At 49.3% G+C, this 13,057-nt stretch overlaps 1 protein-coding gene across 2 annotated transcripts in view; it reads left to right on the top strand.

Annotated features, from left to right (window-relative positions):
* Positions 1 to 4,758: 4,758 nt before the first annotated feature.
* Positions 4,759 to 13,057, top strand: part of LOC113407441 (protein FAM102B) — a 43,826-nt gene continuing 35,527 nt past the window's right edge. For both annotated transcript variants that reach the window (XM_026655965.2, XM_026655963.2), the window contains exon 1: positions 4,759 to 5,089. In XM_026655965.2, coding sequence (XP_026511750.1) covers positions 4,941 to 5,089 — 149 coding nt within the window. In that variant the 5' untranslated portion in view covers positions 4,759 to 4,940. The remainder of the gene's footprint in view (positions 5,090 to 13,057) is intronic.

Genomic DNA, 13,057 nt, shown 5'->3' with positions numbered 1-13,057 from the left:
ACAGAATAGCTTGTTTATAGAGGAAACTTCTTCCTGGCTCCTGTCACTTAGTGATTGGCTTATACCTGAAGCACAAGGATATATTCTCCTCCCCCCCCCTTTTTTTTTTATCCTATCTAATATGACTGTGGGATTTGGAGCCATTAAATTTTTCTGGATTAGCCACAATAAATACCTGCTTGAATCACATCCAATATATTAAGCACTTACAAGGGTTCCCTAAAATAAAGCTTTTGAGCTCTAACTCTTACAGATTATTAGGTGAAGCTTTAAATCAAATGTACATTTATATTGATCTCAAGTTGCTACATTTTGCATACAGTATTTTTCCTTTACTTAAGATAAAGATCTCTCTCGTTGTTTTAAGAGATTTCCTCTTGGTTAAAGGTTCTAAATACACTAAGAAATCCATAGTTCTGACATTTTTAATTTTGACGCTTTTGGCCAGAAAGGTCATACTAAGGGTATGTCTGCAGTGTTATACTTGTGTTGGTCCAAAGATGTTAGAGAGACAAGGCAGGTGAGGTGATATCTTTTATTGGACCAACTTCTATAGGTTAAAGACAAAAGTTTTCAAGCTACACAGAGCTTTTCCAGACCTGCAGAAGAGCTCTGTGTAGCTCGAAAGCTTGTCTCTCTCACCAACAGAAGTGGGTCCAATAAAAGATATAACCTCCTCACCCATCTTCTCTATACTAAGGGCTGGTCCACACTAACCCCCCACTTCGAACTAAGATACGCAACTTCAGCTACGTTATTCACGTTATCCTCTCGCGGAGCAGGAGTACAGGCGTCGACGGCGAGCACTTCTGGGATCGATTTATCGCGTCTAGACAAGACGCGATAAATCGATCCCAGAAGATCGATTGCTTACCGCCGGACCTGGAGGTAAGCATAGACGTACCCTTAGGAAATGAAAGACATTTCTCCAAGTCAGAGATCTGAGAACATAATCAGCTTCTTTACTGCTGACATATGTTTTACTGAACTATGCCAGGCCTTGATCCAAGGCCTACTGAAATCATGGGACATATTTCCATCAACTTCAGTGGGCTTTACATCAGGTCCTAGAAGCTTATTCTATAATATGGAGAGAAAATAATTGTAGATTACTCACATTAGACCTACATGTACATCATTAAATTATAATAGAATTTTCCTTGTCTTAATTTGCATGTTTTTAAACAGAAACCTTTTGACCTGTGTAGGCTGCTGGTCTGTCTCCCCAGTGCAGGAAGAATTAAACAGCAGACCCAGAGTCTGTTCAGGATCTCTCCTTAAGGCACCATTTCTAGATTGTTCTAATAATCTTTAGCAAACCCAGAAATATAACGGTTCAACATAAATGCAATAGCTATCTTTCCTGTACACCAGGTGCTTCCTTGCCACAGCCTCCCTGCTCCTTGCAGCTCTTCCTCAGTTCTCCTATAGACTGACTAGGAATGCCCCCTACTCCATAAGCCAACCTGCTTCTTATAGCTTCCAACCATCTTTCCAGCCAGCACTTTACCCAAAAGCACTCTAACTTTTTTCTCAGGGTCACGCTATACCTCCTCCTCTGACTGGCCCTGGCTCTCTACTGCTTTCACTGAGTCTGGGGTGATTCTCCCTCACACACACACATGCACAGCGCTTCAATAATTTACCACTGCTGTGTTTGTTACCAGACTCTTGGTAAACCCTTTGGTCTGCCTGGCTCAATTTCTACTCTAGCCTTACATGTAGCCTGAGTTTGGGGCAGAGGCGCCTATTGTTCCAGCTATCTATTCCATAAAGGGGCTCAATTGCTTTATACGTTTATCCTGGCTGATATTACACGCACCAGCTTCAACTAGGTTTTGTCCAGCATAACATTATATTACAGCAGGTGTCACCAGATGGTGGTGTTACACCATCTTACAAGTTGTTCTTCCTAGTATGTGAGCAAATGTTCAGTCTTAGTAAAAAATGCTGTGTGGTACGATTCCCTTTGTGCAAGGACTGATGTATATGTGTGAATAAAACAAGTTACATGGCTTATACCTAACTCAGTGTCACTGATTTCCCCTCCACTGGGAAGCCAACCTGCAAGGCCCTGTATAGCTGTTACTGGTAACTTACTGCTGGCAGATAGGTGACAGAGTCAGAATGGGACATAGGGGTCAGAAATTGGAGCAAAAATATATGTATTTTTAAAGTGCCAGCCTTACACAGAGTAAGCTGCTATAGAAAGATAAAGAACTGGACTCTGCCAAGATTTGAACCTAGAGCTCCAAGGAGTCTAGATGTTTCAGAGTTGAAGTTTCAACTGCTAATCTGCTCACAACAATAAAGTAAAATTGTGAACGATACCCTCTAACTGAACTCAGATCTGTTTTATTTTTCTTAACTTCTACAGAATAATACATTTTAAAATTGTCACCATTATGAAAATAATGGGCTTTGTTTCTCTGGTGGGGACAGTGAGCTGCACCACTAGGGTTACCATATTTCAACAATCAAAAAAGAGGATGGGGGGAGCCCCGCCCTAGCCCCACCCCCATCCACTCCCTCCCTCTTCCTGCCCCCGGACTGCCCCCCTCAGAACCTCCAAGCCCCCCCCCCCGCTCCTTGTCCCCTGACTGCCCCCTCCTGGGACCCCTGCCCCTAACTGCCCCCCAGGACCCCACCCCCTATCTAAGCCTCCCTGCTCCTTGTCCCCTGACTGCCCCCTCCTGAGACCCCCGACCCTAACTGCCCCCACCATGTTCTCTGTCCAGACAGTGGAGGGGCAGAGGGTTGGGCCCACACTGCACAAGATGTGGCAGGATCCAGTTTTAAATTTACCCCCGCCCTTGCTTCACTGAAGGGGGGAGGGGAGAGTTGCTCTTGACTTGTGTGGGGTACCAGGGAGTGGAAGCCCCGACCCCACCTGAAGTCACTGGTGCAACCCCTCCCGCTCCAGCTGGGGAGCTGCACCTGGCCCTAGGGGCTGCAGGGTCCGCCACTCCCGGAATCTCCCTCCCTCCTGTCGTGGCTGCGGGAGGCTCCCTTGTCCCGCTCGCTGCCTTGGCGGGTGCAATGCGGCAGCTGGAAGGGAGAGGAGGAAACCCCCCGTTCCCTCCCCTCGCCAGGCAGCCTCCTTTGTGAGAGCTCGGCCCTGACGCGCTGCCCTGCCCGAGCTGCAGCCGCGCCAGAGAGTATCCGAGGGCTACAGGCAGCGCTGGAGCTGCCGGAGGATGAGTTGGAGCTGGCCCCACACCAGCAGGCTGAGCGGGGAGTTGTCCCGGGAGAAGTTTCCTTGCAGGCTCCGCTCCGGTCGGCAGAAAGCTGGGAGCCCGAGGGCACCCGTGCTGGCGGCGCCGCAGGGAGGGAGATTATGGGCTTGGGCACCGCACGGAGGGAGGTTACGGACTTGGGTGCCCAGGGAAACTTCTCCCGGGACAACTCCCCGCTCAGCCCGCTGGTGCGGGGCCGGCTCCGACTCATCCTCCAGCAGCCCCGGCAGCTCCAGCGCTGCCTGCAGCCCTCAGACGCTCCTTGGCGCGGCTGCAGCTCGGGCAGGGCAGCGCGTCAGGGCCTTGGCACTTGCCACCCGGGGCTGGGACCGGGGGGCCCTGGATGGGTCCGGGTTCAAGGAGCGCCCAGCTGTGAACGTGGCGCCGAGCTCAACAGAACCCCTAGCGGCTCCTCGGCGAAGAACCTCTCCGAGCCTTGCAGTCCTAGGTCGGGCGCTCAGAGGCTTGCTCCGTCAGGGTTACCATATGCCGGCCGGCCACGAGGGATTTTTAAATATCGAAAAACCCGGACTTTTTTAGATATTTAAAAATTCCTCCCGGACAGCCATTTAACAACCAAAAAGCCGGACATGTCCGGGGAAATCTGGACATATGGTAACCCTATGCACCACCCCCAACAAAATGCACTGGGAAACACTGAAAGATCACCAGCACATAGCAAGTGCTTTATGCTGCTGAAAGGGATACAACCTGCTGCTTCCTCTGCAGCTGGTCAACTCTGCTGAGTGGTGGGACCTTGTTAAATAAGACTTCAGTGGGTCTATTCGCAGGCATAAAGTGCAAGCATAGTCTTCGTAAGATGGTGGCCTACATTTGGAAACGCCAATGGACACTTGTTGTCTATGTGTGATCATCCTAAATTGTTTTCTACTACTGCGATCCCCAGTGGTACTCATAACGTTGGACGTGCTCGGTGAAGCACCTGCCAGCATTTTAAGCTGTAGGTAATCACCCCCGCTCCCCAATCTATGCTTTCCATTGGCCACATGAAGCGGTCATGGAGGCTTTGCAGGGGCGGGGAAGGTTTTCCGTGGATTGAAGATTTCTCTGATCGCACACCCCCGGGGCAGGTGCCCACCGGGCAGGGTTTCATGTGCTGGGCCCCCGCGCAGCAGCCCGGCGGCGGAGCAGTGCGTTGCACCGGGCTGAGGACGCAGGGGAGCAGTCGCATGCGGACCGCTGGGCCCAGTCCGGGGAGCCCCGCCGCCGGCCCCAGAGCGGTTCCGCCGCCGCCTCCAGCACCTCCCTCCCCCCAGCACCCCGCCGTGTGCTTAGTGCGTTGAGGCGCCCGCCCGCCCTATTTCTCCCTCCTCCTCTCGGCTGGGTGCGCGGCGGGCCGGGGCCGCTGGGGGCGCCCGCCCGCCGGGCGAGTGTCGCACGGCGGCCGCGCGGCTAGCGGCTCGGCAGCAGCGCAGGGCTTTGCAGCCCTGGCTGGGGCGCAGCGCGTCGCTGCCCCTCCCCTCGGACAGCGGAGGCGGGTTGGTTTGAAAGGGAGGCGGCGGCGGCTGCCATGTAAGCGGCTCGGGCGGGCGGCAGTAGGAGGCGCCGTTGGGAGCCGGGTGGGCAGCACCGTGGGCAGGGGGCGGGCGTGCCCGTCCCAGCAGCCATGAGCGCGGTAGGCGGGCGGCGGCCGGCCGGGGCGAGGCGCTGAGGGCCCGGCCGGAGGCTCCCCGGCCCCCGCCCATGGCCTTCATGATGATGAAGAAGAAGAAGTTCAAGTTCCGCGTGGAGCTGGAGCTGGACGAGCTCTCGTCCGTGCCCTTCGTCAACGGCATCCTCTTCTGCAAGGTGCGGCTGCTGGACGGCGGCAGCTTCAGCGGGGAGTCCTCCCGGTAGGTGCCTGGCCCCCTGCGCGCCCCGGCCCCTGGCACCAGTCAGGCGAGCGGCGCATGCAGACCTCCCCCGTCGGCATGAAAGCCCATCCCCGCCACAGAGACCCGTGCAGCCGCCTTCCTCCGGAGCGCCTTGCAAACCCGCCGCTGTGCAGCCCTTCTGCCTCCAAATGCCGCCCCCCCCCCCCGCCCCAGCAGCCTTGCAGCCCTCTGTCTCTGTAGCCTTGCGATAAAAGCAATAGCCTCTGCTCAGAATTAAAAGCTTATAACCCCCTTCACCCACCAGCCCGCGCTGTAAGTACATCACTTATGAGTTGTCACTCTGCTGCTTTATCTCTAGTGTATGTACCATGGTAACTACATTTGCAAAGAAGGTAACAATTACATCCACCTCCTAGTCGCTTTCTGTTGGTTTCTAGCAAGCTTCTGAACTTAGAAACACGTAAGAGCAAGCAGTTGAGCCCTTTATTGAATATCCTTGATGATTACTAGAGTCCGGCGCGGATACAAAGTGTGTATCAGCATCCGATCAGTGAACCGCAAACGTGGTCCGCGGATACCCGCAGATTTTCAGGGCTCTTATTTTGGCTGGGTTATGGGGGTATACAGTGCAATGTACTAAACTTAAGCATGCAGTATACTACTTTCCTTGCACAAAGGTGACAGCAGCACTTTACCTTTGGAGCTTCGTCATTGTGGACTTGCTCTTAAATTATTTACTGCTTATGATTAGATTACGTATTTTGAAATGGCCATTAATGAACCACTGCAGAAAGATTAGGTGACTCAGAAGTGAGGTGTCCATCCCTGAAGCTTTTAAAAAAAAAAAAAAAAGTCTTGCAAGTTTTGTTGGCATTTAGCAATGGGCTTTAGAGCATCTCTTATCTTCTTATATAGACATGGCATTTAGTGTGATGCAACAGCTTGGAAGAAGCTAGAAAAGGCTTGGATAGGCTTCAACTAGATAAAGTGATTTGCAATACATGCTTCCCCAAATTTCTGTTTATTTCCTCGGTTAGAAAGTAATAGTGTACACACATACGGACACACTGTCTCTCTAAGTAAGAGTCATGCTGTTCTAAAGCATGGACTCTTCAGTAAGGGCAAAGTTATATTGATTTTAAAAGCTCACGGGAATGTAGACTTATTTACTGTAGTCACATTAGTGTTTTTTTTTCCAGTCTCTTCCATATCTATCAACAAGAATGTTAATGGAATAAGAATATGGAAGTCTGTCTGCTGAAATATTGTAGACAGAAAGCCAAGAAAATTAGCGCCTAATGTAACTTGACTATGTACTGTTTTTTCCTGTGCAGACTTTTTTAAAGAAAATTCTGACTAGAGTTAATTTATATAACATAATATGACTAGAAAGGAAGGACAGTTTACCCATTCTATGTAAAAGAGTGGAAATAAGAATATTCAGGCTTCTGCAACCCAGTTAGTGTAACACATGGTTGCAGTCAGCAGTGTCCATTAATAATCTGATTTAAGGCAGCCTATACTGTACTCTTCTTCTGTTTGATACTTTACTACCACTTTTCACTTTTTTATGTATTTGCGAATCACAGTAAAAGTATTTAACATAAAAGTGTCCATAGAAAAATGGCATCTTATTTCTTGTATGTGTCTGAGCCATGTACTTAACAGGAATAATTCCATTTGTCAAACTGCAGAGCAAATGCAGCTGTGGAAAGACAGCTGGATTCCTTTTTGCCTCATACATCAGGAACAGAACTGTCAGCTCAGTTCTGACTGTAGAATATTTATTTGCTGCTGATAGTACGTGAGACAGAACATAACTTGATTTTTATCTTTCCAAATACCAGGTGGAAGTTGCAGCATTGGCAGTTATAATTTTTTTTTTCTATTTTGGCTTGTCAGCTTCTTCAGTAAATCCTTGAGAGAATAAATATCCAGCCCCAATATATTATTTGTCCATGACATGGATTACCTCTTTGCTTTAATATCATTACAAAAATGATTACTTGCTGAAACTTTTCAAGGCTGGACAGCTAGAAATCAGTGTAAAAAATTATATTGCCATTCAGTGCTTATTATTAAATTACCATATATGTTAGTCACAGACTTTATTGAATTATCTGTTTTGATTCTGTGGATGGAAATGTTTTATGAGGATAAAGTTATGCTGCCTGGAGTGGCTCATAAGTGAGAATACCAACCTCCAGGCAGACTCTTAAGAAGCAGGGCACAAACCCCAACCTATTTGTGAGCTCTCTGCTTAGATTTCACTAGCCCAGTAACAAGTGTAAACACCTCAGGCACTATACAGCCTTAACAGGGAGTTACAGACAGTCCTCTTGGGCATTCCAATCTGTCTTGCCACCCAGGCAAGCTTGACTCTGTGACAGACAGTCACTTTACACCAGAAATCACAATGTTCAGGTTACTTCCAGTCCCAAAGGACAGGTCACTTACCCCAGATCAGTTGTACTCAGATCTCAAATCAAAGAGAGTGCCTGTAGCCAATCCTGTAATAAATTAACTAAAGATTTATTAACTAAGAAAAGAAATAGGATAATTATTTACAAGGTTAAAACAGGAAATGTACACACACAATTGAAATACAGTCTTAGATTTAAAAGGGTTAAATAAATTTATATAATGAGCAGCTCTATGTATCCGTTAGGGCTGACCCATGCCAAGCAGCATGGGGATCTCTTGCTTATGTTTAGGAATCTTAGTCAGTCAGAGTCCAGATAGCATAAAGAGACCCCAATTCCTTCTGTTAAGGGATTTTAATCCCCCCTTCCATAGAATTCAAGCTGATTGGATGAGCGGTTCTGCATATAACCTCTTCAGGGGTGGAGCAATTGACAAAGTCTTTGTTTTACAGTAGCCCATTTGGACTCAGTAATCCTTCCTGAGGATCAGGAGAGGACGCCTTCTGTAGGAATCCAGCATTTTGTATTAAGTAAAGTGGGTTTTTTTAATTCCCCACCCCACCCGGTTGAGTTCCAGAGTTTCAGAACAAAAAATTTACAGTTATAGAGCACACACATAAGTATTACCTTATAGCATGGATACAGATATTATAAGTAGGATTAATACATGCAGCCTACTAGCATTTCATAAAGTCTAAACACATTTTTATTATACTAATATCTGTTTTTACTATACTAACCCCCAAGTAAACCAGACTGGTTTCCACCCATGCGTTAAACAGTCTTCTGTTAGGCCTGGGGCCTTGGCATGAGCTGGCACCGGGTCTGCCAGCATCACAGACAATTTTACCAAAATGGAGTTTTGGACCGTGCACTTCTGAATCAACTGTAACCTTACACAGAAGTGTAGTCCCAAGTAACTGGGATGTTTGTTGGGGTTTTCTTTGGTGGGAGTAGGGACTTCAGACCAGCAACACTTTACTCTCATCTCCTTTCTGTTTAACACACTGCTGAATTATTTTGCTTTAGCAGTAACAGATGATAATTTTCATGTGCTGATTACTTTAGGTGCTAACATCCCATTACTGTTATAGGCAGATGCTACTGTCTTAGGCCTGGTCTACACTTAAAATTTAGGTCAATGTAGCTATGGCACTCAGAGGTGTGCATGATCCACATCCCTGAGTGCCATAGCTATGCCGACCTAACCCTGTCACTCGGGGCAAGGGTGTTCCTACAATGACAGAAAAACCCCTTCCATCATGATAGGCGGCATCTACACCATGGAGTTTTGCCAGCATAGTTACAGCACCATAGCTGTGCTGCTATAGTCTCTGTAGTGCAGACAGAGCCTTAGTCACTTTCTCTAGTTGATGTATATCATCTGGGAAATCTCTTTGTTAAAAGACAATAGACTACAACCAAGCAGATGCATATATTGTAAGCCTTGTCCTTCCTTTACCTTACACCCTTAGCACTATGTGATGTCAAAGTGAGACCCCAATCTTGAAAACACATATTCTTAACTTTTCATATGTGAGTTAAGCATGTGTCTAAGTGTTTGCAGAGTGAGGGGCCTTAGGTCTTGATCCTGCAATGTGATGTACTTGGGCAGCTCTTAAGGAATTTAGTGGGGCTCCCCGAGGGGAGCAGGGATCCACCAGTATGCACTGAATTGCAAGATTGGGACCCGAGAGGATGAGCCTCCTTAGTTATTTTTTTTCTTCTTCTTTGGAGTGTGGTTTTAAAATGGAATCGAGCAGTAAGTTATGTGCTCATATTACAGGAAACCAGAGTGCGGGTCTCTAAAATTTTGGCCGGCAGAGTTGGATGCGTCACAAAGATGTTGCTGCACTTGTAGAGGAAGGTATAGAATTCCTTTGCAGTAGTTCTTTTTATGCCAATTTAGGGAGTGTCCGTGCTATTGGCTCCAGAATGAATTGCTTTATTCCTACATAGGTGAACTCAAATTGTTTCAATAAAAATATAAGAACTTCCGTACTGGGTCAGACCAATGGCCCACCTAGCTCAGTATCCTGTCTCCGACAGTGACAAGTACCAATAACATGAAGGGGTTCGAGTATTCAGCAGAATTTTCAAACTAGCTTAGTCTTTATTTTTTAAATGAGCATTGTCTTGCTATTGTTTAATGTGATAAAATGCAAACTGCACTAGTATTTGTTAAGAGTTGGTAATCATGTGCTCAAAATAGTTAACTTTATAGCATTTTAAGATGTTCAGGGAAGCCTGTTAAATGTTTCAGAGAATGATTTAAAATATTTTGAGAAAATTTTGTATATGTGTCATAAATTAACCGTATTGTTGGCTATGCAGCCTTTTTTTAAGTGTTCACCCAATATCTGGTAACATAATTGCTTGGGGAGAAACTTAATGGGGCTAGGTGCTCCAGTCCCACTGACTGGGAGTTGGGTTCTTAACTGCCATCTGTGTCTTTGGAAATCTTCCCTTTTTAAGAACAGTCTTATTCAGAACTGTAAAACAGCTTTGTAAATGCCTTTCACTTCCTTCCCAACACTTATTCTTCAAACATGAGATCACAAAAGAGCCAAATATACATCAACATCTTAAGATAGCATTAGATGTTGACAAAATGTGACATAAAATACAGTGTACACTTCTACCCCAATATAACACAAATCCGGATATAACGCGGTAAAGCAGTGCTCCGGGGGGGTGGGACTGCGCACTCCGGCAGATCAAAGCAAGTTCGATATAACGCGGTTTCACCTATAACACAGTAAGATTTTTTTTGGCTCCTGAGGACAGCGTTATATCGGGGTAGAGGTGTATATGCAGGGGTGGCAGGTTTATAGAAATTTTGGTGGTGCCCAGAACCCACCCCCCACCTGCCTAAGGCTCTGGGAGAGAGTTTGGGTGGGGGGAGGAGGTCTGGGGTGCAGGCCCTGGGCTTGAGCAGGGGATAAGGGTGCAGGCTCTGGGACAGAGTTTGGGTGTAGGCTCTAGGCGGTGCAGGAGGGGGTGAGGGGTGCAGGCTCTGGGAGGGAGTTTGGGGGTATGAGGGTGTGTGTGGGAAGGGGGTAGGGGTGCAGGCTCTGGGACGGAGTTCGGGTGCTGGGTGCAGACTCCGGGCTGGGGCAGGGGGTGGGTGTGCAGGAGGGGGTGAGGGGTCCAGGCTCTGGGAGGGAGTTTGGGGGCAGGAGGTGGTGTGTGTTAAGGGTGAGGGGGTGCAGGGTCGGGGAGGGAGTTTGGGGATGGGAGGGGGTGCAGAGGTGAGGGCTGTGGGGTGGGGCTGGGGATGAGGGATTTGGGCTGTGGGAGGGGGCTCAGGGCTAGGGCAGAGGGTTGGGGTGGGGCTGGGGATGAGGGGTTCATTATGCAGAAGGGGGCTCAGGGCAAGGGCAGAGGGTTAGGGTGTGGGGGGGATGAGGGCTCTGGGGCTCAGGATGAGCAGTTTGGGGCATTGGAGAGGCTCAGGGCTAGGGCAGAGGGTTGGAGTGCGGGGGGTGAGGGCTCTGGGGTGGGGCAGGGCTGGGGATGAGTTTGGGGTGCAGGCAGGCAGCCCCAGGGGTGGGGCCAGAGAGGAGGATTCCCCCCAGCCCTCTCCCTGTTGGCAGCAGTGAGCTCTGGGGGAGGGGCCCCCTCTCACCCCCGGCAGCACACTCACCCCGCACCACTGTCACTGCACATGCTCCTAGGGCCCCTCTCAGGTCCAGGAAGCCCTCTTGCCTCCCCTGTGGTGGGTGTGGGGTGGGGGCTGCCATCACGTGTGGCCTCCTCCCCTTCTGCTGCCCCTCACTATAGCCTCCCTCGGGGTAGGGGATGAGGCTGCCCCTTGCCCAGCATGGGGCAGGAGCAGTGCCTGCGGGCAACGGGGAGGTGCTGGTGGAGGGTCCTACTGGAAAAGGGAAGGGTCTGAGGCGGAAGGGCAGGGTAAGGGCAGCCTGCCCTGCCACTAGTGGATGGTGGGCACTAGGACCCTGTGGCGGCAGTTGATGCCGGGAGCCAGAAGAGCAGAGTCAGCATGGAGCTGCAGGGGAGAGGCTGGGACACTTTGGGACCCAGGGGAGATGCGTGGGGGCAGCAAGTGGGGGCTGGGGGACACTCGAGGGAGGCGCTTGGGGGTGGCAGGCGTGGCTGGGGGAGAGTCCCAGCCCCAAACATTGGTGGAGCTGGGCCCCCCGGGCCCTGAATATTGCTGGAGCCCGGGCACCATGGGCCCATATAACTTGCCGCCCTTGTGTATATGTGTTATAAGCCAAATGGATCCAACTAGTCTTATATCCACAAACTGTCTTGCTAAATTGTATTATGTTACCGATTAAAGCCCTGATCCTGCAAACACTTTCATATGTCAGTAGTCCTACTGAGCAAAAGGGGAAAATGGACATGTCAGGTAAAAGTTCAGGCTATTGGAAAATATTTATTCTTCAGCACTGTTATCTCTTCATTGTATATTCCTGGAGGCATTCTGCGCCAAAAAATTAAAAATTTCTGCCCACAATATTTTAAAATTCTGCAAATGTTATTTGTCAAGTTAACATTACATAATCACACTAGTTTCAATTATTTTGGTAATTTATTTCAAAATACCTATCAGCAAGTATGTCTGTAAAAATACAGAGACACACAAAAATTCCCCCAGGAGTACAGAGTTAAAGAAACCCCTATGACTACCCAGTTCCTGTTTCTCTACCCTCTTTCCCCCCCAGAGGCCAGCTCGGGGGCCAGTCACCCACAACCCCTCCCCCCAGAGCCCAGCCACAGTTCTCCCTCCAGCCAAAACACCTGCACCCCCTCACCCTCCAGAGCCCAGACACCTACCCCCCTCCCCTCCAGAGACCAGGGATCCATAGGGAGAAACAGCCTGATGCTGGATCCCTGCTGTCTCCTTCCCTCAGGGCACGTGGGGAACTGTAGCTGCCGGGAACACTCTAGCTCCCTCCCGTCCCCCCCACTCCCCCGGCAGTGTCTTCTATGTGCAAGCTGGGCTCTGCTGTGTCCAGTGACCCCTAGTGGTGGCCAGAAGCACTGCAACCCATTTCTGTGGGAGAAAGGAAATTCTGTGCACGCAACATTAATTTCTGCAAAATTCTGCATTGCGCAGTGGTGCAGAATTCCCCCAGGAGTAATTGTACAATATGTACATTAGTGAAGACTTAGGGCTTGTCTACCCTACCACTTAAGTTGATGTAACTCACCCCTTGAGCGATGTAAGTTACATCAACTTAAAACATTGTCTACAATGTGGCAGAAGCAGGAATAGAATCCAGTTCTCCAGGGCAGCATTCAATTGCTGTAATCACAAGTCTTCCTTTCTCTTGACTACACATCTTCCAACTTCTGCAACAAATGAAACAGGAGTCCTACAGACAACAGTCTTCTTCACTGCATAACTCTGGTTTATCTCCAGAGTAGGTCCACTGCACTGAATGGAAAAAATAGTACGTTATGTAATTAAAGACTATCATAATCAGGGCCGGCTCCAGGCACCAGCCCACCAAGCTGGTGCTTGGGGCGGCACCTGGAGGGGGGCGGGGCGGCACGGCGCTCCGGCCGCCGGGGGGGGGGAGCGGCGAGCCCC

This window comes from Terrapene carolina, unplaced genomic scaffold (assembly GCF_002925995.2).
Source record: "Terrapene carolina triunguis isolate 2854851 unplaced genomic scaffold, T_m_triunguis-2.0 Scaffold211, whole genome shotgun sequence".
NCBI classification, from domain to species: Eukaryota; Metazoa; Chordata; order Testudines; family Emydidae; genus Terrapene; species Terrapene triunguis.
Note: the sequence above shows the minus strand (reverse complement) of the source record. Positions and strands in the feature narration are given on the sequence as shown.